This window comes from Labeo rohita, chromosome 13, assembly GCF_022985175.1.
Source record: "Labeo rohita strain BAU-BD-2019 chromosome 13, IGBB_LRoh.1.0, whole genome shotgun sequence".
Taxonomy (NCBI): Eukaryota; Metazoa; Chordata; class Actinopteri; order Cypriniformes; family Cyprinidae; genus Labeo; species Labeo rohita.
In genome coordinates, this window is record NC_066881.1 from 22,840,096 (window position 1) to 22,864,662 (window position 24,567).

Genomic DNA, 24,567 nt, shown 5'->3' on the forward strand with positions numbered 1-24,567 from the left:
TAGTTCTTTTAGTAATTCTCTTCTCTTTACTTTATAATACACTTTTTTAATGAATCGTTTATTATTTTTAAATAATCCCTAGTCAATTATAAAATAATCTGAATGGATATTAAGCATAATTATGATTATGAGTAGCTGACATGAAATAGATTATGGAAAGTTGACATTTCCTTCACTGTGACATGTTAAACTCCATCTCAAAGTAATTTGAACAGCATCTGGTATTTATTCAATAGTATTCATTAGCTAGTTACAGAGACTAAGGCAAAAACCTTTGCAATAGTTTTAAAGTCACTGTTACACCAAACAATCACTCAGTCAATATCAATAATAATAATAATATTTCGGGCCTCACAGACAACTTTGCACAAAAATAAATAATAAATAAATGTATTATAATACATTATAGCTTTTAGCTAACCCATCATAAAAAGCAAAGATAATACAAAACAAAAAAATACATTAAAGAATATTTTATTTGTTATAATTTCTTCATATATTTGTTCATATATGTGTACAGATATTCAAAATAGACAACAACATAAAATGATGTGCGTATACTTTACATATTACTATTACACTTTCGATTTTTTTCCCCAAAATAAAAGGAAATGTACTTAAAATGTAACACTTTGTGTCAGATAATTTGATATATGATATATGATGATCATACTCAGAAGCACATTTTAAGTAAGATTAAATAAACAAAATGATGAATGCATGGGATACATTGTAGGCAGCTAATGAGATTAAATTTTTATTTTCTCCAAAACAAGTTGTGTAGAGTCCCATCTTCCACTCTAGGCACGACGGAGATCAAACTGCTGCACTCTGTTTGAGATGTCATTCAGTAAGAACAGTTAAGAAAAACACATCATACGTCATGATCATCAGGAACGCTATAAGATCATTTCCTGATTAACACCAGCTTCAATATGACTATTGGAGGAATGTGACTATTAAAACACATCAAAAACACACCATAAACCCTGTCCACAGGACATTAAACGTGTATCAGAATGAGAGAGTTATTAAATCCACATAGTTGACAAACAGATGCTGAATTAATCTGAAAGGATATGTCTGCTGGTGAGCGTCTGTATGCTGTTATGAACCTTCCTCTGAAATGCGATCTGAGCTTCACACATGCAGGCATTCTCAGTCAGATCTCCTCTTGCCTCTTCTGTAAAAGAAATAGACATTTTTTGCTGTATACTTTAAATGATAAAAAATCTTCTCAAATTATACATCATTGACACAAATATTATCACTGCATGTATAATTAAAAAAAAACAATATATCAACATAAACAGTCCAGAGCATACATCTTATCTCATTAAACAAATATTTATTTAAATGATTTATAATTCAGATATAATGTCTGATTTCAGTGGTATATTTACATGGTAATTGGTCTGGGCCAAAAATCATTTCTGTGCACAAAGTTTTTGGATGCATTTTTGAATGCATCAAATAATCATCCTTACGATATGCATTAAATTTTTCAAATAATTTGATGCATATTTTTATGACAAACCATTTGCCTGCTTAGAGCACGTTTTCTTGTCAGAGTTGATAACATATCCCTCTCTGCACTTGCAGAAATAAGAGGCATTGTTGTTGACACAAATATGTTCGCAGTTGTGTCCAAGCGCACAAGCATCGAAACCTGCAAAATCAGCTGAATGAGCAAAAATCATTTCACCACCGATCAACCAAAACCACAAAAAAATAAATACTACGAAATAATATTATATTAAACATCATTGTCGAGTTAGTGATGCATTCATTGAATTTTAAATTAAATATATTTATATAAATATAATGTATATGAATATTTTGGAATAATTACATAATATACTTTTTACATTTTGATTGCTTTATGATTAAGTTAAAATGTGATCCAACTGATTCTAAACCATTCTCCCCAACAAAAAATGATCTTTATTCTCTTACCACAGAGTGTCTCCCTGAACTTGGATGTTAGTTTCTCAATCACTCCGTATGTTTCCACATAGAACACATGGTCATCAAGAGGCTGACTGGCCATTAGTTTCAGAGAACGCATATCTGCTCTGTCCACTCCGACAGCATATATTTCAATCCCAGCAGCCCTTGCTGCTGCTGCCACCTCTTCAACTTTATCTTGCGGCCTTCCATCTGTCACAATGATGGCCACCTTACTGATGTTCTTCTTCAGTGGCCGGGCCCCAGCGTTCTCGGTAAAAACCTGCTCCATGGCAGTTTTAATGGCCAGTCCAGTCATGGTTCCAGTTGAGAGTGGATCGATACGGGAGAAGGCCTGCTTGACCTCTGCCTTACTAAAGTACTTTTTTAGCGGGAACTCAATGTTGACAGTGCTGGCGTAGTTGACCAGGGCGACTCGTGTGGCATCAGACCCGATATCAAGAGAGTCGACCATTTCAGAGAGGAAGATTTTGACCTTCTCAAACTCTGCAGGACGGACGCTGCGAGAACTGTCAATGATAAAAACCAGGTCTAGAGGACGGCTCTTGCAGAGCTCTGCAGGAGCTGTAAGAGAGAAATGATTCATTGAAAATAAGTGTCATAGTATCGTTAAAATGATAAAATGAAGTGCAAAGTGTGACGCTGAAAGAGATTAATATTTCAGTGTTTGTTTATGAAAAAGAGAGGCTCCTCAGATAGCAGTGCAGCGCTGTGACTGAAAAATGGAAAGAAACTGAGTCAGTTAAACTAATTTGTGCTAAACAATTGCATTTCTGTAGATAATAGGCTTGGCATTAGCAAAAATGGCCTCATTAATGCTATTTGTCCTGCTTGTTTAATGCTAAATGACTAGGGGTGTAACAGTATACTGTGTCACAATATATAAATGCAACAATAAAGAATAACAATAAAGTAAAATTATGCAATATTATAGATAAAAAAACTCATATTCTGATGGCACCTATTCACTGCAAAGTATCCTTTGATGAGCAAGTGATGTAATGCAAAATTTCTAATCTGTTCAAACTCATCCACAACTTGTATGGTCCAAGGATGAGTAATTTTTAGCAAAACTTAATTTTTACAATTTTAACTGATCGTGATACAAGTATTGTAAGAGCATCGTATTTTAAGGTCAGTATTGTGTATCAAACCAAATCGTGACATATATATATATATATATATATATATATATTTTGTTATACCCCTATAAATGACCTTAAATAGAGAAAGAGAGAAAGAGGAGAAAGATTATTAAACAGGATTGAAGAGGACCAGACTGGTCGTCTGCAACCGGTGGGGTGGGATTGGACTACCTGGGTCAGTGGAAGGTTCGGCAGGGGCAGGTGTGCCATGAGGGGTACTGACCGGCTCTGGAGTGGTTGTTGTGGTTGCTTTGGTTGCTTTGGTTGTTGTGGTTGCTTTTGTTGTTGTGGTTGTTGTGGTTGCTTTGGTTGTTGTGGTTGCTTTGGTTGTTGTGGTTGTTGTGGTTGCTTTGGTTGTTGTGGTTGCTTTGGTTGTAGGGGCTGTAGTGGCTGTAGTGGTTGCAGTCTGTGTTGGAGGTGGCGGGGATAGGGTGGCTACCTTGGTGAGTGGCAGGGGCACTGTAGGGGCAGGTAACACCACTGGAATTCTGGGTGGTGTGGGCACAACTGACCAAACAGGATGGACAGGTGAGATGGGCCGGACAGGTAAGGCAGGACGGTGGCGGATAAAGGGAGGCCCCTTCCAGGGCGGCCGCTGGAGATGATGATGTTGATGAGGGTTGCGATGATGATAGCTGTAAACCCTGTGATTAAAGCCATGAGCTTTGTTTGGTTACAGAGAGAGAGAAAGAGAAAGAGGGGGTAAACAGATACATAGAAATACAAAGAAGGAGAGAGAATCCATAGACAGATGAAAAGGAGAAAACCAGTGGGAGCATGAAAAGAAGATTTAGAATGAGAAAAGGAGGGAGAGAAGCAGTAAAGTAAGCCATTACTTTTAAAGCAATATGATATTGATGTGGGTTTGTGATGACACTTTTTGGTTGTTAGCAAAAGCATGAGCTAAAAATGTTTCCATTTTCAAGCAGTGAAGCAAAGTCAAAGGCCCGTTTAGAAGTTCTCTGTGAATGACTGCAATTTAACATGTCAACCTGAAGGAGAAACATGTTGTAGCACCAGATCCATCTCATTTCTTTGGGGACAAAAGTATATAACATTACTAGATTAATGATTTCAGTTAAAAGACATGACACAGTCAGAAACTGAAGGATGAAGATTAATTATAGTACATCTTTGAAAGATATTTTTTAAAGCTCACAAATCATCTTTTTCAAACCATCATTTAAAGAATGTGAAAAAATAAGATTTTTAATGAACAATAAAAAAAAGGTTTTTATCTTTCAATACTCCTGTAATGTATACATTACTATAGTACTCAATAGAACCACTCTTCCCAAGGTTTTAGAAGTCTAAAGGTCTCTGATCCGTCATTAAGCACTTAAAAAAACTGCTAATAATAAGCCTACTGTAAAATAGAAAGTCCAGCTGTGAGTAGATTACATCATTTTATAGGACTACAGTAGGCTAGGTTACTTTTTGTTCCTGAAGAGCACTAATGCTGTTTAAAAAAAAAAAAAAAAAAAAAAAAAAAAATAGTGTTTTTCACTATTTCACTAGGTAGTTTTTTTTTTTTATAATACTCAGACCCCTGCTGAAAAATAAAACAATAGAAACCATCACAGAAATTCTACTGGTTTTCACTACAAATACCATTGCAAACCATCAACTTCAACCATTAAAAATTGTTTTCTGTAATGTGTTTTGGGACATATTACATTAGAATTTAGTGGTTTTAACAAGCTATCAATAGAAGGCATTTACCAGTAGAGACCAATAGACATATTACAGTTTCCATTAAAATCAGTACAATTCCCGTTTTAACCCATAAACCCATTACAAATTGGGTTTCTATTGTTTCTTTCAGCAGGGACAGTGTTAACATATTTTAAATATTCATTTAAATCAAGGCTTGAAAAGTGTAGATTTCACATGATTTTAATAATAATAATAATAATAATAATAAAAAAAAAAAAAAAAAAAGATTACCTCCAAAGTTGATGGAGTTGCCGTGTCCAGGCATACCGGGGGTGAAGTGAGATCTCTGGCGGTCCGCGTACAGCTGGTTATGGTTCCGTACGTAAGGGCCATACGTACCCTGCGTCTCCATTAAAAATGCAGACAAACAAAAGACAGAAATGCAAATAAAGCATGTCATGTTGATGAAGATGGATGCAGAAATCTCCGTTCTTGTGTTTATTCCGACTCACTGTGAGAGTTTTGACAGGAGGAGGCGCTCACATGATGTTTTAAAGCCGCTGGCCCCCAGACGTCCAACGCCAGCCACCAATCCAGAGAAACAAGTGCGTTTGACTGGGCGGGCGTTTTTTTTATATATAAATATATAAATGTAGTGCAGAATACCACCAGAACAGCATAGATACTCCACATTAAATAGTGCTCAAAGCATTCTGGAAATTCTGTTAAAAAGTAATGTTTATTAACTAATATAAATAACTTTATGACATCTCTAACCCTAAATAAAAAAATCCCTAATACTTAAATATAATTCTGCAGTGTGTATAATAATTCATCCCGACTCTAGAGGGCGCTGTAAAATATGCACTACTACAGCAGCAGCGACTGCTGGTTTGTTTTTACAGTGCTCGTCGTTTGGCAGTTCGAGATTAGAGAGTCAAGGGAAAATTACTCAACTCAATTAGGTAAAATTAGTCTTTTTAAGTCTTTTCAATAGTTGTTTTTACATTTGTTTATGGTGAAATATCCAGAAGTATTGTCGTGAGCGATGGTTTGGGGTACAAACACGTTATGAGTTGCTGTCTATGCACATTCTGATGACAGTATCGTCATGAGAATATGTTAGATTTTTACAAATTATATGCTTTTCCTCATGTCTGTATTTAAATATCATTTATATTTCCGTCCAAAGTAGTTATTTGGGTAAGTGTACAGACAAGTCCTTCAGCACCATACTGTGTGAAGTTTAGACAACATAAACACGACGTCATTTGCACCGCTGTCGAGCTGAATATATTGCCTGTTTATCTATAAACAATTCAGCTGAGCATTTCAAAATGACGTTTCTATAAATTGTAGTGCATTCTGTATTCCCCTTTTAGTTGGTTTAGAAGATTTCCAGAGCGTTTAGAGCTGAATCTCGGCACTTGTTGACTTTAATGTAAAGTGTGCATACATGTTAACCCTTTCCTCTGATTTTTTTTTCTTGTGTCTGTGTTCAGTGTCACAGTATGCAGAGTCTGTCAGTGCAGGCACTGGCCCTGCGGCAGCTAGGCAGGCTGAACTCCCTCCAGCTGCTCACGCCGTGCCATGCCTCTGGTCTTAGCATGTGGTGCCCACGAACATTACATGCACGTCAGCTGTGGGGTTCAGCCACTCCCCAGACACACCGGACAGCTATGTGGCCAAAATCATGGGACTGTCGGCAGAGCTGGTCGCTCCATCAAACCCGGCTCAAGAGCACGAGAAAGAAAGGGAAGCAAAAAGCAATGCAGCAGGAGGATGAAGAGGAGGAACCGGAAGATGCAGAAGCTAGTGATTACGAGGATGAGCTTCCAGATGACCCAGGCCTGCCAAAAGACTATAAAGACCATGAGAAAACTGTCCAGTCGCTACGTTTCGATCTGGTTTTGAAGACTGGATTGGACATTGCACGAAAGTAAGAAGGGGAAACTGTTCATCATGTTCAGAGATTTAGCAAGTTAGTGTTTTCAGTTCAAACTGCAGATGTAACTCCTAGTTTTGTCTCATAGAACCCGATGAGAGAATGGACTGATGACGTTTGTATATAATCTTTGCTTATATTGTACTCTGCTCACATTTAATTTGTGATGTTTTGGCCAGTGGTAGTGACTAACATATGCATCTCTTTTACAGTGGTGTGGAGGATGCTTTCTACAACCTCAAATTGAGACTGAATGGTCAGAAACTTACCAAGAAGAGCAAAATGGTAAGTCAGCCCCCTCTAGTGGTATAATCTGATAGAACGTTATTCAAAAATATTTAACACTGGCTGGACAAATTATGAATGCAATTAAAAAAAACTACCCTGCTTAATTACTAAATTAATCTGAGTACCGATTAGTGTAAGTAAATATGGCACCTTGATTTAAAAATCCACGGTCTGCTGCCTCCTACAGGTTAAAGAGGGGGATACGCTGGATCTGATCCTAAATGAGGACAAGGAAATGGACACGGTCTTGCTGAAGAGAGTGATCTTAAAAAAGGTGGTCGGAGAGACAAAAGATGCAGAAAAGCAGAGAGTCATTCTAAGAAGCTGGAAACACCTACAACTTCCCAGAAAGGATGTGTACAAGCAGTAAAGACCAATTCTGTGAAGTGTTTGAGAAGTGAAAGATCAGAAAAATGAACAAAACTCATTGTCCTAGTCCACTTTTCAACTATTTGATTCTGAAACTGCAGATTGAGGATTTAATGTTTTCTATGCCCAACAAAAACTGAAAGTCCTTCTCACGTCTATTGACTTAACAGTAGCTCTGTTTCATACTACTTGGAAGATGTTTTTTATTAACTTTACAGGTCACAAATGGATGGTTAAATATATAGTTATATGCATTTTTATTTTTATTCAGCGTTTGCTTACTAGATTCACAAAATAACATTATGAGATTAATCAGATTGTGTTTGGGTTATACGTTTTTTTCCGATGTCTTTATGACATTGGTAGATTTTCAATTAGTGGTTTTCAGGAAGGTTACAGATTGCCTTTGCATACAACTGCACTAAGAGACCCTGACAAAAAGTGGAAATATTAAAAAGTTTCTGCACAGCATTTTTGCAAAAGATTCAAAAATGTCAAAACTAGTGCTGTAAAAAAGATTAATCACATCCAAAGTAAAAGTTTGTGTTACATAACATGAGCGTGTGTATAAAAATATACACACATACATGTATATATTTACAGGAAAAAAGTAAAATATATTTATATATATAATATATAAATATGGATACATATACACATGTAAATATTTCTTAAATATATACATATAACTATATATATATACATATAACTATACACAGCACACGCTGTGTAAAACAAACTTTTATTTTGGATGCGTTTAATCGCGATTAATCGATTTGACAGTACTAGTCAAAACCCAAACAAATAAAACAAATTTCTTTCTTTTTTCTTCATTATAATGGTCAGTGGTGGAATATACAAAGAACACAAATTTAATTTAGACATCAAAGATAAAATCTGTCTTCCCCCTTTCATTTGTATGATATTTTTTCTGATGATAAAAGGCCTCTAATGACCCTCACGTGTATATCTGAAGTAAAATAAAAAGGAACGTGAAACCCATCTTGGCTAGGAAGTGAATTTTTATTTAAAAATATATAACATATAACCTGGTGCTATAGTTAAGTACAGATGAATAAGATTTACTTCCTGTAAGGCAGGACATACTTCAATATGTTGATAATTAGAAAAAGCCAGTGCTGCAACATTGCTACAACTTAAAACAAAAAATATATTTATATATCTTCTCTGCCCTCACCCCAAACTAAAGTGACCTATTTTTTTCAAAGAACTAAATGTTTACATTTAAGTTGATTAAGGCTAACTTTAGCTTATCTATTAATTCGACATTAGAATAACATCAATAATATTTTGGCATATAAATAGTAACACTAATATTTCACTGTCGTGTGATAGTGGCTTCAATCATCAGCTTCCTGTCATTACTAAACCATCTTGTTTAAAGGCCATGGATGTGAACTCGACCAGCCGAACTAGACCTTAAACAAGAACGAGTTTCAGTATGCTTCAGCTTATGGACTTGTGCAAATAACAGGTATGTTGTGTAAAATATAGGAAAACAGGTCTGCACTTTGCAGAAACATTGTCTAAGAATAAGTCACAGTGTTGTTTGATCTCTTTGCCTTCTTTAGAATGTCACATTTCTTGCGATTGGGGCGCCTACAGCGCTCGTCAATGCTTGGCACGCATTCGTAGTGCCACACCTCCTCCATTTTGTCAACTGGATAGACAGCCTCCACGTAATGACGAATAAGTCGGAGACGCACAGGGTCCAGCTGTTTCTTGTTGCAGGCCCCAGAGTGGTTGTACTGCAGCCGTAAATTTTCCTGCGTAAAAAGTTCTGGGAAGAGTCGGACGAGAAGGCGAGCAGCAAAATTTCCCACAGACAGACTCTGCTGGACAATCTCCCTCACTTCAGCATCCGTGAGCAGGTACTCAGAAGGCACTGGGAAGTCTGGGGTGGACACCGAAAGGTCCTCAAGTGGGATTTTGCAAAAGTCCTTGCTGCTTTTCTCCAGGGGTGAAGACAGGACTTCAAAGTCTTCCTTCAGGCGATCTGAAGTGAGAACATTGATTTGCCCAGCAGTTAGCAGCGAGTCTTTTAGGTCAGGCTCTTGGTCAGGTGAACAGGCCTTCCGTTGTTGCTGGTACGAACGCCGTTGGTCGGTATCTCGTCGCCGACAGCGCTCATCGAGTTTGCCGACAAACTCAAGGGTCCACACGCGGTCGTTTTTAGCTTGTGGGTAAAGCAGCTGGACGTAATGCCGGATGAGATTGATTCGTAGGGGATCCAGCTGTTTCTTTCCTAGAGAGCCACTGCAGTTGTAGTATTTCCGTGCATTCTCGTATGTAAAGAGCTCGGGGAACATGAGAACCAGAAGTCGAGATGCAAAGTTCCCAATTGACAAACTGCTTTCGTAGTTATTCTTCAGCTGTTCCTTAGTAAGTATATACTCCTGTGGAACATCAAACTCTGGAGGGGGGATCTCCAGCTTGTCAAAATCCACAGGCTCCAGCCACGATTTTTTAGACCTGCGATTTGGTTTCTCATAATCACACAGGTCACTGATCTTAACAATGGAGATGTTATCAGGGAGACGGGTGGTGTCATACATCTCTCGGTTTTCTCGACCGCTGCCATTCACTGAAGCGTTCTCCAGGGCTTCCTCCATACGTTGCACGCACAGCTGCAACCAGGTTTCTTCAGGGATATCAGGGAAATTGGCCTCCATGTATTTTCGTATAATTTCTAGTCTGTCCGAGTCGATGATCAACTGTCCAATGCTGTTGTGGCCCTCCGGCAACTTGCCCTCCTCAAACACCTCCGGGAAGAGTCTGTTCAACAAAAACACGACAAGCTCCTCCGGCGAAGTTAAATCTTCAGAGTCTTCACCTGTAGCCTCATGGTGATCAAACACTGTATCTGAACTGACGTTGTTTGGATGAACGTCACTGTTCTCTCCAGAGTTAAGGGAAAGACTTTCATCCTGGGCATCTTCATTGATGAAATGACAAGCGTGATTCGGTTCCATGTCAAACCCGACCACCATTGGAGCCTGTTTGTCACACATCTGACCGCTTTCCATGTCCTTCTGAGCCCAGAAACGATTTAAGAAGTCATTGATCTGCAGCAAGCACTCTGTCTGCCAGACGTTTTCATTTTTCACCAACGGGTAACAGACTTCCACATAGTTCCGTATTAGCTGAAGGTGCAATGAATCTAAAGTCCGTTTGGTTGTAAGGCTGCAGCCATGTGAGCATTCTTTTGCTGTGAAAAGTTCAGGGAACAGTTGAACGAGAAGTCTGCAGCCAAGATCTCCAGCAGTGGATGTTTGCTCCATCAACTGGGTGAGTTCTTCATTGGTCAGTTGGTATTCAGGAGGAGGCTGAAACTCCATGACCATCTCAGAGGGCTTCATCTGCTTTTTAATGCGCGTCACTTCAAGCGAGAGCAAATCCACCTTACTGTGCAACTGGGTCATGCTGGAATTCAGCGAGTTGAGGAGGAAGAACATCTTCTCAATGAGCGGGTAGAGGTGAGAATCCAAGGCAGAAGGAGACCCTGTGACCCCCACATTAGGAGAGGCCTTAAACACATGGTGCTTTCTAGAGTTGCCCAGTTTTTGAAAGTGGACACCATTATGGCTTGCTCTGACTCCATTGTGGGCTCCAGTCTGGTCCAGACTGGATGCAGCTTTGCGCTCAGAAATGCGATGTGTGATGCTGTAGAGCGGTTTCCTGTATGAAGAGATGGGAATCTGCTCCTGTGGAGATAATCTGTGGCTGTGAGAATATGACCTGCTTCCATTATCTGAACTGCTGTCAAAGAGATGTTCTCCTGCCTGGAAAGTAAGTGTGAGATGTTGCTGTTAATCATTTGTACCAAAAGAAAAGTCAAACCAGACATAGTCTCTTCTTTAGCAAATCTTGGCAATGAGATGTAATGTTCAACCTTGCACTTAATTTTACCTGTGTTGTCACCTTGGCCTTCTTCCCGCTTGCAACTCCTTCCACCTCAGGGCCTGCGTGTGTTGCTGATCGTTTTGTAATGCGCTTAAAGAAGCTCTCCATCTTTCCCGCTGTGTTTTCAGTAACATCCTCTGCATCTTTCTCAACTTTAACTTCTGGAGAAAAACCAAGTGTTCAAAACTATTTAAGAATGCTGAGAAATGCCGACAGACATCATCTCACAACTCTGTACGACTTTTGAGGAGACAGAACACATGAATTTACATTTTCAGTATTAAGGTCTGTCTCAGTTGATCTGAAGACAAATTATCAGCTGAGACATTTGCAACTGGTAGTAACATACATCTCCTGTGACCATCCTGTGATGTTATTTTAGTGAAGAACCTCTATAAACTGGACAACATGAAGTGTTTTGGTGACCTGCATATTGATATCAGGCATACTGAACAAGTTTGTTGAGGTGTTCTTTTGAATGTATATGTATGTGCTTTTCATGCTTTTTCACTATTGTCGGCATGAAACGGAACCTGCGATCATCAGTGTTGGGGAAAGTTCGTTTTAAAGGTAATGCATTACAATATTGTGTTACTTCCTAAAAAAGTAACTAATTATGTTAGTTACTTTTTATGGAAAGTAATGCGTTACGTTACTTTTGCATTACTTTAAATCTGGGCAGAGCTTGCTTGTTTGTTTTTAATATAAAAAGTTATATTTTTGGCAAAAGTAAAAGCCCTTTCACACCAAACGTGAAATGAATAAGCCTCAGGCTGAAGGAAAAGTAAATTCACGTCTGTACAGTAGAACACTTTTTACTGTACAGTAGAATAATTTTTACTTATTAGTATGGTTGAATTGGATCATCGACGGTCAGCAGTAAAGACATTGGTTAATAAAATGGGATTAAATAATAAAGGATATTTGTGTTAAGTTTGCATTTCACTGTTTTTATTCATTTTGAAGAATACTGAATCTGTGAGATGAATTAATGCAAGTTCACATTTAGTCTAAAACTACAGTAACATCAAGTTTACACAGCGCACACAACACCTCTGCATTTACTCCTGATTTCTCTCAACATGGGGACAGGAGGCTTGTCAGTCAATGAATGGGAAAACAAATAACTGGCGTTATTTATTTGAAAATTAAAATCTTGTAAATTAAAAAAGTAATGCACTACTTTACTAGTTACTTAAAAAAAAACAATCTGATTACGTAACTCGCGTCCCTTGTAATGCGTTACCCCCAACACCGGTGATCATCATATCTGCTAATCGAGTAAACAAGAAAAAATTCAGGGCAGTCCTTGATTATGATGGATAAATCATTTCTAATAAACACTGCATCATTCCATAAAAATAAGAATGGTTGATTTCATGCTGACTTTAAAGTCAACATGTAACCAGCAAGTTCAGAACCCTTATTTTAGGGCAGTGATTGATTTTACAGGTAAGCATTTTTGACAATGTCTGATGCTCTACCTGTAATAAATGTTATTGCTTATACCTGTACTGGTGATCCAGTCAAAAGTGATCGTAAAAGGTTCAATACATCTCCTTTTGATGCTAAAGTGAGTTCATTTCACTGGAAAAGTTGATTTGGACCGTTCATTTCGATGCAATGCATATTACTAGACAGAGATATTGTGATGTTTAATTACAGTTCACAAAGGGCAACAAAATGAGAATGTTTTTTCATTTTTTACATACTTTTATCAGGCACTTGTCCATCTGCATTAACCATGCACACAGAAGAGCTCATGTCCTGGGAAGAGACACACAAGACCCATTACTCATTATTACATTTCTTATTCACATTTACACTTGTCAGTCATAGGGAATTAAAGTTTAGAAATATGTTACTGCTATATTGATAAAATCTTTAGGTGTAATCATTTGGCCTGCTTAAAGACAGTGAAGTCGGTATTACGAACGACTTGTCACAAATGTCATGTCAAGCGTGTGAAGATTATGATGCGTGTAAAACTTTATTCTCGGAGTGAATTGTCTCTTCGGTGAAGTTCTGGGAGATTGTTTTCCTATTTGTTTTTCATGTCTTGCACCGTGAAGTCTCGCCAGAGCACCGGAGAGGCGCTGCTTCACCGTACCGACCCCCGTCCACCGGCTCCACTTCCTCATTCTTCCAGTGGAAACCCCACGGATCGGTACAACCGGGAAGACAGACGGACAAGCGGCTCCCTGCCGCGTTCCTTCTGTGGACTGCATATGTCTTAAGAAAATAACGTATTCTTAATGTTTTTGCAGTAATACAGAGTGCTGCCCTTCTCTCTCGTGTTTCCCCTCCCTCCCCCGTGCGCAACTCTCCCTCTTGCGTGACGCGGCAAGAAAAACATCCACCGATGAGTTTTCGCTTCGTCTCCCGCAACACGGCGCGCATAAACTACCTGCGCGGCTGAAATCAAACTCACCTTTGCGACTCCGGGCAGCCGTGTGAGGTGGGTTAGGAGGCATTAGCCATGGTCGCGTCTTTAAATCCAGTGGATTTGTCCACGGGTAACTGTTGTCCGTGTTTCTCTCCGCTGCTTTTTTTTTCTCTAGTCAGTGCCCTCTCGCGTGACGTGACGGTACTGTGTCATTTCCGCACAGCTGTGGGTTTGCTGTGGGTTTTGCCAGCCCACCCCACGTGAATCCCTGAGCTGCGGTGCCGTGGCAAAGAAACGCGCCGAGTGCGCGCTGTGGCGTGGGACTTCTCATGACACACTGGTCATTTCAAGAGGCCCCTAGAGTCGCGCGCCAGAGTTCCACGAGTGTAAATCATCCGCGTCACAGACGCTCGTGACTGTGCAAACCTACATCAGAGTATATAGTTAAATTTGTTTTATAAAACTTGTAATAACCTTGCTTTATGTAAACACAAAACTATACAAAACTATATACTTTAGAAATAATAATGGATAAATATGAGATATTCAATGTATTATTGTTATTATTTTTTAAATTATTTTACGTTTTATAGTACATTTTGTTGTTTTATCCTAAAACGTTATTGATTTGAAGGTGGTACAGTTACATAAATGACGTTTAGCGAATTCGGAGTATTGAGATTGGAAATGTAAGCAACACCAAGAAAACCAAACGATAGGGTACCACGAATTGTTTGGATGTACTTTGTTCTCACAGAACGTTTTGCATTTAATAATATTTGGCTTTCAGTTTTTTCAAGTTTAAAAAATGTTTTAAAAGCCTTAGTGGATTACTGACTCGATTTATAAGTGTTATGTTTTTTTTCTTTTTTTTTTTTCATACGTGACCCTGGACCGCAAAACCAGTCACATGGGTCATTTTTTTGAAATTGAGATTTACACATAATCTTAAAGTTGAATAAATAAGCCTTCCACTGATGTATAGTTTGTTAGGATAGGACAATATTTGGCCGAGATACAACTATTTGAAAATCTGGAATCTGAGGGTGCAAAATATAAACAAAAATATTGAGAAGCTCGCCTTTAAAGTTGTCCAAATTAAGTTCTTAGCAATGCACATTACTAATCAAAAATTAAGTTAAGTTTTCATATATTTAAAAAAAAAAAGATAATTTTGACTGAGACAATGTATTTTTGGCTATTGCTACAAATATATCCGTGTGCTCCAGGGTCACATATAAAAACCAAATGTTGGCCAGAAATGAATTTAATCCCATCTGTAACATTTAGGACCAAAAGTTATGATTCTCATTATCAAATTGTAGATTTCAAAATGTTGTGTTAATGTTAAATGAAACAAAGTGATAGCAGTATGCTGTTTTGCCTAATAGTTAGCATTATAATTAGCCTAAATAAATGGTTCTGTACAATTTCTCACCAGCTTAAATAGTAACCTTGATTAAGTTTGGTACTTTTTTAAGGAAAACTATGCAGGTTGTTTGACTAACATTTTTCTACGACTAACATTTGTTATCTACGTTATAATGTACGTAGGTCCAAATTGTTTTCTGTAATCTTTCACATATCTTGAAAAGCCATTTTTAAAATTTATCAGCATATAAATAAGCTAAACTTCATATTCTTGTCCATGATAGTTACAACTAGCCAACAACATATTAATATATTTAATTAACTGCCACAGTTTTAGCGCTTTCATGTTGTTTACTGCCAGTTTACCAATGAACTGCCGTCTAGTGGATGTGACATGTACTGCAGGGCAAAGTTACGTATTGTGAATTGTTTTGCTGTCAAATAAATAATATGTAATTTTACTTAAATTTATATATTGTCATTATTTTATTAACCCATTTTTGTTATTTTTATTAACAACATTTATTTATTTTATTGTTGGAAGCAAACTATCACGTCAATAAAGTACTTTGAAATTAAAAAAATAAAACTATTTCATATTTATAGAAACATGGAGGTCTAAAAAGATCTACTTCATGATCTACTTATGGGTGACGTACGTTGTTACAAACCCAAACCACTACACAACTTACTGCAGCATCCTGCACAAAAGCAAATAACGTTAGGTGAAATCAGTCCACTGCTGCCCTCGTTCTCGCAAACGCACACCTCTGAAACTATGTTCTCAGACACTCATCAGCGGCACCCGATGTGGCCAATGTCCCGTAACGCGCATTAGTAATGTCTGCATTAGTGATGTCTGCATTAAGTCACGGAGCCGTGGCTCTTTGAGATGTGGGTGTGATGAGGCGCCGGTCATTATTCAGGTAATGTGGGCTGTTTGATCTATCACGCGCTCATGCGATGACGCTCGCGCCTCTGTTCTATGGAACGCGCGACTGCGCACTTGAACGGGGAGTCTCGCGTTGCTCGTTAAAGGCTCATTTAAACTTGCGCTCATCTCATTTTTTATCTCATGAGAGAAAGAACTGCATCCGTCAAATCGAGAGAGAATATTTTGGTGCATCTGTGCCAGAATAAAACAGACACTAAAAAGCAAATAAATCAAACAGACAGACATAACTCAACTGCTGTCCAATGAATTGTTTTGCTCTTCATATCTGTTTAAACTGCTATAAAAATGCTGTCAGTCTATAAGCATACGTGATAAAATGCATGAGTCACATCATGCAAAACAAGAGGGCTTCCTATTAATTTTATTATGCAAATACCTAAAACACGGATATTAAAAATGTAGGTTCAATGAACGGAGACCAAATCTAGGTGAGTAATCTCGGACCAGCCTCCTCCTGACCCAAAATAACTCACCCAGACCCAAACACATAAAGGAGGCGGAGAGTCGCCTGTCTGTATGGAATAAATGAGTGTTGTAATAGCTTTGAGCTTTGCTGAAGTGGAGCTGCAATCACACACACACTCTCTCGCTTGCTCTACCTGTGCAAATCCAGCCACCATGTCATCAGGGGATCGGATTGCCACGAATCGCCAAACCGCAAAAATCATTTCCATGCGCAAAAACAGGACAGGATCAAGTTACCAGGGTGATGATACTGACGGCCATAAACTCAAATTTCAAGTCTGTGTGTATGTCTGACCCCATAACACCCACACAAACACTATATATATAGAAAGATAGATAGATAGATAGATAGATAGATAGATAGATAGACAGATGCAGAGACTTATAAAGTAAACACAGGCGCTATCAAAACGTTTGAACGTTCTGACCAACGAACCAATGGCGTGAGTTTGGGGCGGGACTATCAGTTTGTGCAGCCAATGGCAGACAGGTGAAGAGTTGGGAAACCTGGTTGAAAACAGTCCTGACTTTTATGCTCCCGTTCAGCTTTGCCAAGTTTTTTTGTGTATGTGTGTGTGTGTGTGTGTATGTCGTGGAATTGAGCTACACGTACCACCGCGGGTTAAAAGTTTGACATATTGTATTAATTATATTTGACAGAATATGTGCTTGAATTATTTTGCTCTCAAAACTGTGATAAATATATCTAAATTGTTGTCAATCTCAGATGATTTTATTTATGAAAATACACTGTTTATATATCACTACTGTAGTACAATACAGTTAGGTTGAAATTTGCGTGCATAGCAGTGGCTGTAAAATGGGTATTTTTAGGTATGGGAGTGATATATTTTGTGTTTTGGTATTGGACTAGTTTTGGGCTGGTTTATTATCCAGATCTAGCAACCTTGCTAGTGGGATACAAATTTCACCTCAGATTATTTATTTATTTTTTTTGTTAAGAAGTGTCTATCAGTTCAACAAAACAAGGACAGCAGTGTTGCCAGGTCTGCTTAAGTGACTTTAGGCTAGTTTTTCTTTTTTCCCAGAAATTGTTTAAAGATTTGGGCAGTCATGGGTTGCTCTTTTGGGCATTTTTCCATAATACAATTGTTTATTTGGGCCTATTAGTGGTTGCCTCTCATAGAACAAAACATATGTGACTCTGGACCACAAAACCAGTCGTAAGCCACATGGGTATACTTGTAGCAATAGCAAACAATATTGTATGGGTCAGAATTACAGATGGTTATTTCACGGCAAAAATCATTAGGATATCAAGTTAAGATCATGTTCTAAGATATTTTGTAAATTTTCTATCGTAAATATATCAAAACTTTATTTCTGATTAGCATTATGCACTGCTAAGAATTTCATTTGGACAACTTTAAAGGCGATTTTCTTAATAATTTGATATTTTTTGCACCCTCAGATTTCAGTTAGATTTCATTTAGTTGTACCTCGGCCAAATATTGTCCTATCCTAGCAAACCATACATCAATGGAAAGCTTACTTATGTCTGGTTTTGTGGTCCAGGGTCACATATGACGACTTATGAATCGTTATTTTGTGTGTAACCATGTTTCTCTGTCCGTTCCCACAAACTGACAAATAGACAAAAGTCTATTTGTTTCCCCCTTAAGTAATTTAATTTCAGCATCTTTATGCCATTGCAAGCTGCTTCTGATGCAACAATAAGATTTTTCTTAAATAATACAATAATTACATTAAGGGGTCATCTATTTTGGGTTGTTTCCCAGACTTCGCTTATTTTGGGCTTGTTTTTCAGGCCAGGTCACTAAAAGACGGGTACAAACTAAGTCAGCACTGATCAACTAACAAAAATTGCCAGAAAATTGAATAACCAGAATCCAGGACTGATTAAATGAAGCAAACTTGCACTAATTAAATTGTGATATCTCAGTGGGGTAGAGACCCAAAACCCACAATTTTCTTAAAACAAGAGATCAAAAGTTCTCTCATGACCTGTTCTGCACTTAGTTTGATATTTGGATCTGTGATGAGTATTTCAGATCACAGTGACACTAATAATAAAGTCTGAACAAACTCTGATCAGGGCAAGACAGCTCAAGAGTTTGTCTCTGACAGGAGGTGTTGTGTCAGGAAGAGCTGCTTGTTCTTCCTTTCTGTCTTCGTAGGTTTTCACAGGGACTTTTCTCAGGACTGCTTGAGGCCAAAATGAATTTTTCATGCATGACCAGAGGGCTGTCCCACTCCTACGGAGCAAATTTAGTGTAATATCCTGCCTACATATTTGAGGCCAGAGAGAGACATGGAAAGAATTCTGAGCTACTGATGTTCCTGCACGCATCTGTCCTTCAAGCGTTTCAAGTGTGTGTGTGGCCTGGCGGCTGCCGACGGTGACCGTCACTCCCCTACGCCCCACTTCACACCCTAGTCGTCCCCCCGTGGTCACCCGGGAAACCGCAGGCTGCCCAGGCTGGCGCCAGTCCTCTCGCTGAGCTGATCAATACTGCAGCATTTCCTGCCCATTCACTCAGGTCACACACTCACCTCATTAATAATTACTGCCAACACTGCTGCTGGAGCACCCCGGGCACCCACAACACACACACACACACACACACACACACACACACTCACACACTGTCATTGGTTTTTGGACAAACATTTAAGTGAATGCCACCCCCTATAATACCAATATGTTTCTCTGTGCTCACGAATCAACTTACAATGATATCAATAATGTTTGTTTGTCTTCTTTCAAGTGGTGTATAGAAATACTGACCTCCGTTAGGGATTCACAGAAATTTTAGAATAAAGAGAAACAGATTTTTTTTTTTTTCAAAAAAGACATCTCATTTAATTTTAAAAGATAAAGCTGATTTGGTGGCTAAATGCATAGTGTGTATGAGTCCAGTGAACTCGACAATCAGTTCAGCATAAAAATCCTCATCCGAGCAGAACCGCAAACACTCCAAATGTAAGTCCTTTTAAAACAGCACCCAGAAAATCATGGTCAAACTCCAGGCAGGCTCAGTTTCAGCATTAACCAGTTGCATCAAACTGAATTGGATTGATATATACATCCCGATTGAACCCATCTTCAGAACTTGGTGACTGCACAGGCCATGTTTTCCAGTGCCGACCGAGCTTCTGAGGGTGGGAAGCACTTCATGGCCTCTAAGGCCTTGTTGCCATGGTAACTGCACAGGTCAAGCGCCTGGCTCACGCCTCTTTCCGTCTTTATCAGGCCCCGGAGCTGCAGAACATACAAGAATGAGGAGAAATTTTAATATCACTTTATCAAACTGATGGAACTGAAGGGGGAAAGGTAATATTCTTTTAAGCAAATTTAGAGGCGAAGAACCATTTGAAACAGTCAATTTCTACAATTTCTACAGAATTTACTTGCAAAACAAATAGCAGTAACATTAACTAACATGTTTGGTGTCATTAACTAACAATAAATACTTTTACAGCATTTATTAATCTTGTTATTTCTACATACAGTAATATATTTTCAATATTTCAAAATACATAAATTAAAATGAGTTCAATGATTATTTCATTTGCAGAATAAAAATATCCTGATAATTTAGTCAGCCCTATGTCATCCAAGATGTTCATGTCTTTGTTTCTTTAGTCAAAAAGAAATTAAGATTTTTGAAGAAAACATTCAGGATTTTTCTCCATATAGTGGACTTCAATGGGAGCCAACGGGTTGAAGGTCCAAACTGCAGTTTCAATGCAGCTTCAAAAGGCTCTACACTATCCCAGCTGAGGAATAAGGTACTTATCTAGCGAGACAATCTGTCATTTTCTAAAAAAAAAATAAAATAAAATAAAATAAAATAAAAATAATAATTTATATATTTGTTAACCACAAATGCTCGTCTTGCACTAGCTCTGCGATGCACGTTCACAACTTCACGCATTACTATGGATGTAACAATATTAAAATCTCATGATACGATAATATTACAATATGTAGTCCACGATATGATATTTATTGCGATATTTAAAAAAAAAAAAAAAAAAGACGTTTTAAAGTTAAATTATTCTATCTAATGCATTTTAAGAGTTTTTAACTAAGAAAACTTAAGTCAGAAAAAAGTCAGTGAATTGACTTGTAACTGAACTTTAAAGGGGACTCCAGTGTTTCCCCTGCCATTATATTATGTACCCCCCCAAATGGCACCCCCCATTCATAAAAACGGAATTTACTCTATAGCGCGGAATGCCATGAAATTCGTCAATTTTTGGATGAATAAATCAAAATGGGGTCTGTCACGTAAATCGAACCGCAATATGGACTAATGTGTGTGAATATTAAAACGCAAAAAGACAGTTTAGATATTAATCCTGCATGTTCCGCTTGGCTCTGTATGTATGAACGGCAGAAACACGGCTTTGTTTACTACACAAATACTGAAGCACACATGAAGCTCGCTGTGATTTTCGGCCTCTGCGTCTCATTATATGATGACATGAACACATGAACTTCATCTCCAGAGCTGCTGTGAGAGTCACTTCATGTGAATTTTACGGTTTCACTTGAGAAAACTAGCATCATACCATACTGTATATACACAGAAACTTCACGGCAACCTGTCAAAATAAAAGTATGGTTTAACGTGTAACATTTTATTTTAACAGAATATTCTCACAAATTTTTGTTTATGTATTAATTTTAACAGTAAACCTGTTTGATTGCCAAAAAAAAAATGTATAATGTAATGTAAAAATAATGTATATTATTTTGCTTCACAATACAGTAGGGAAATTATAAAACTTCTTTCCTAATTTCTACACTTGAAATAGATATTTTGAGTTTGGACTGCACAACAAATCTAGTAAACTGCTGTAAAATAAAGCATCACTGGTGGCTGTTACGTTATCAAACAAGTGCTAAATTCATAGCACATGCAACAAGTTCACTGCATTCATTCACTGTGAACGGAGCCGTTCCGAGGCACAGAAAACACCGGATCACAAGCTGACTGCCTGAACAAAGTGCGCACTTCACTTTAAAACACGCAGCGAACTTGATGAACGGTTTGAGTTCATGTGACAAATACTGTGCCAAAGCACAATGGCCCAAAACACAACTTCAAAGACCTTTTGTATTAGAATAAGAAGTTTAAATATATTTTAAAAACTGCACTTTTTGCCCAGAAGACCTATCGTTTCATATCGTCATGTGACCACAATAATATCAAGACAGTTCTGCTATCGTGATATCGCGATATTGATAATATCGTTACATCCCTATGCATTACATAATCACATTGGAAAGGTCATGCATGGTTAGTTCTTCGTCTGTGTACTTAGATTCAAAAAGTTTGGGTAGGGTGAAAAACTCCATCTCATTTTCTCCTCCATCTTCAAAATCGTCCGACATTTTTGTTTTACCTTTTTTTGTAAAGAGCGTTTGACTTTTTTTGCACATTCGCTTTGAAAACACTGGGTCGGCACTTCAGTCTACGTCACGCGTGACCTTTTCAACGTGATTACATAATGTGCGAGGTCGAGCTAGTGCAAGACGAGCATTTGGAGAGAAAAAAAAAAAAAAAAAAGTATATAAATTTGTAATTTTTTTTTTTAGAAAATGGAGTGTTTAGAGTGTTTTGCTAGATAACACCCTTATTCCTCAGCTGGGATCATGTAGAGTCCTTCACAGCTGCACTGAAACTGCAATTTGACCTTTTAGCCCATGGAGAAAAATCCTGGAATGTTTTCATCAAAAACCTTCATTTCTTTTCGACTGATAAAAGAAATACATGAACATCTTGAATGACATGGGTGTGAGTAAACTATCAGGAAATTTTTATTCTGGAATTGAACTAATCCTTTAATGTAATATGTATGAACAAATTAAATGAGCAATAGTACATTTAGAAATGAACATTAACTTAAACAGTGTAAAAATGTTTAGTGTTAGCTCATGATCCCTAATACATTAACTAATGTTAACAAATATAATTTTTTATTAAAAAAATACACTAATATTCACAAGTTTGGGGTCAGTAAGATATTTTAATGTTTTTAACACCGCTTAACATTTTCATGAAACGTGATGCTTTTTTTCTATTATGAATAGAAATTTCAAAAGAACAGCATTTTTATTTTTTTTGTAAGTTACTAATATAACTTTATTCACATTTGTTCAATTTAATGCATCCTTATTGAATAAAATTATTAATTTCTTTCAATAAAATCTTATGGGCCATAAACTACTGAATAGTATAGTGCATATTATCAATATATTATTAAACAACATGTGATCAATATGTCATAAACATCACAATAAAAATATAATATATTATGTATTAAACATAAAACTCAGAATATTCCACACTCTCCCTCTCTCAAATGGTCTTGTAGTCCTCCACCGTCACATACAAACATGTTTTGCTGGAGGCCATTTTGCCAAATGAATTCTGGGATGTGTTGTGCTAAGAAGCCCTTGGGGGCCTCGAGTTAAAAACAGCAGAAGAGACCTGCTTTCACTAATGTGAGCGAGAGAAAGCCAAAGAGAGGGAGATGGAGCGAGACGTGGATGTGGGAAGGTAAATGATGGCATTAACTGATTTCTCACAGTTGTCTGCATATCCAGTTTTCTTTGACTTCAGTATACTAAAAAGCTTCACGGAACATTTTCAAGTTGACAGACAATAGATATGACCTCATGACCCCCTGAGACACATTTACACCAAATAACAAACCAGACAGCGAATACTGAAGAGATTAATGTTGCATTTATGTGCTGATAACAGAGATATGTGATGTGTGTGTGTGTGTGTGTGTGGGTGTGATATGTCTGTCTGTGCCCTGTTGAAGGAGAATTGTATGTGATGTTGCTGTCAAACCGTCTCTCTGTCTCCTCTACAAATAAACCTGCCACTCTATCCCCTAATATCCTGTTTCTACGGCGACCCGAGCTGCTTGTGCCCTCCTCCTCCTCTTCCTGCCCCCTCCCCACCACCTCTAACCGTCTCCCCTTCTTTCTTTCTGTCTTTCTTCTCCTTCTGACTTTGGAAATCAAATTTCTGAACTTGCTATCAGTTACAGAGAACAAACACCTTCTATCGGCTCACTCAGGGCTGTAACCACCAATATTCACAGCACTGGTCGATCAGAGTGTGTTTTTCAATAAACTTTTACTTTAATATGCCTCAGATTTAAATACTTGATTACATTCTTGAACTTACTCACTGAAATGTAGTTTTTTTATATACTGGTGCAGACTTTACATTTACATCTATTGTTTTTATACTGAGTAGGATTATTATAGATACAAAAACTAAACTGAAACTAAAAAAAAAAAAAAACTAATATAAAAATGACAAAAACACAACAAAATTATAAAAACTTTAAAATGAAAATAGAAAAATAAGTACTGAAATTATACTAAATAACACTGATACTAAGGTAATGATATATACATACACACACCAACGTTATTTATTAATTGTTTATTCATTAACTACTCTTTATGTTTGTTTGTAAACTTTCACACACATGCTGGGACCCTGGGAATGATTTCGTGAGTGACTCCTAGAATTGATTTGTATCATAACTGTATGAATGTTTCATCTGAAGGATTGTGGCTGAAATCATTGATTAGTGGTTTGACCAGAAGGATTGATTTCTCTTGAATTCGACAGACAATCTCACTTATTTATTGGCAGAGTAAAAATAATCAATTGATTTTCACAGTGAAACACATAAAACAAGTTCTCTGAACACTGAAGACACTAATACAAGCCGCTCGTTACTTTGTTTTCCTTCTCCCTTAATCAAAAAAACAGGAGTCGCTTACCTTTGCGTAATCAATCTGTCTAGCCATATTCTGGACCTGAAATGAAGAGAGAAAAATGTGAATCCAGAGAACGTTATGCTGACACAATGAAATCTGAACCGTAATGGTGTTTGGACACCAGTCTAGAGGCTAAAATCTTATTGAATCACTTCAATTAATGATAAATACTGTCTGCTTAGTTAGAATATCAAATGTAATACAGTAAAAAAATTGTCTGGCTGCTGCCTTGAGACATCAGAGAGCTTGCATATATTAATTTTTACATCACTGTAATGTAAATATATATTA

General features: G+C 37.6%; 4 protein-coding genes across 8 annotated transcripts in view; 1 reads left to right on the top strand and 3 right to left on the bottom strand.

The window, feature by feature from the left end:
* Window positions 1-458: 458 nt before the first annotated feature.
* On the bottom strand, window positions 459-5,543 carry matn3b (matrilin 3b). Of its 4 annotated transcripts, XM_051125918.1 has the most exons (7): window positions 5,282-5,543; window positions 5,061-5,169; window positions 3,285-3,776; window positions 1,957-2,532; window positions 1,538-1,669; window positions 1,082-1,183; window positions 459-850 (listed from the first exon to the last, which is right to left on the bottom strand). In XM_051125918.1, the coding sequence occupies exons 2-7, from the start codon at window positions 5,092-5,094 to the stop codon at window positions 801-803; spliced, it is 1,386 nt and encodes a 461-aa protein (XP_050981875.1). In that variant the 5' UTR covers window positions 5,095-5,169; window positions 5,282-5,543; the 3' UTR covers window positions 459-800. The 4 variants fall into 4 exon arrangements, with proteins under 4 accessions (XP_050981875.1, XP_050981873.1, XP_050981876.1 ...); XM_051125916.1 differs by having other exon boundaries at window positions 5,061-5,543; XM_051125919.1 differs by lacking the exon at window positions 3,285-3,776 and having other exon boundaries at window positions 5,061-5,543.
* A 92-nt stretch (window positions 5,544-5,635) lies between these two features.
* mtres1 (mitochondrial transcription rescue factor 1) lies at window positions 5,636-8,373 on the top strand. Its single transcript, XM_051125920.1, has 4 exons — window positions 5,636-5,734; window positions 6,272-6,708; window positions 6,927-6,999; window positions 7,190-8,373. Exons 2-4 carry the CDS (start codon window positions 6,281-6,283, stop codon window positions 7,370-7,372), a joined length of 684 nt encoding a protein of 227 aa, XP_050981877.1. The 5' UTR covers window positions 5,636-5,734; window positions 6,272-6,280; the 3' UTR covers window positions 7,373-8,373.
* Window positions 8,374-8,375: 2 nt separating this feature from the next.
* Window positions 8,376-14,195, bottom strand: bend3 (BEN domain containing 3). The gene is made up of 4 exons (XM_051125915.1): window positions 13,727-14,195; window positions 13,008-13,062; window positions 11,302-11,456; window positions 8,376-11,174 (listed from the first exon to the last, which is right to left on the bottom strand). Exons 2-4 carry the CDS (start codon window positions 13,057-13,059, stop codon window positions 8,919-8,921), a joined length of 2,463 nt encoding a protein of 820 aa, XP_050981872.1. The 5' UTR covers window positions 13,060-13,062; window positions 13,727-14,195; the 3' UTR covers window positions 8,376-8,918.
* A 5,099-nt stretch (window positions 14,196-19,294) lies between these two features.
* pdss2 (prenyl (decaprenyl) diphosphate synthase, subunit 2) overlaps window positions 19,295-24,567 on the bottom strand; it is a 44,957-nt gene continuing 39,684 nt past the window's right edge. For both annotated transcript variants that reach the window (XM_051126829.1, XM_051126828.1), the window contains exons 7-8: window positions 24,280-24,315; window positions 19,295-19,716 (exon numbers count right to left, since the gene is read on the bottom strand). In XM_051126829.1, the coding sequence (XP_050982786.1) occupies window positions 19,561-19,716; window positions 24,280-24,315 (192 nt within the window). In that variant the 3' untranslated portion in view covers window positions 19,295-19,560. The remainder of the gene's footprint in view (window positions 19,717-24,279; window positions 24,316-24,567) is intronic.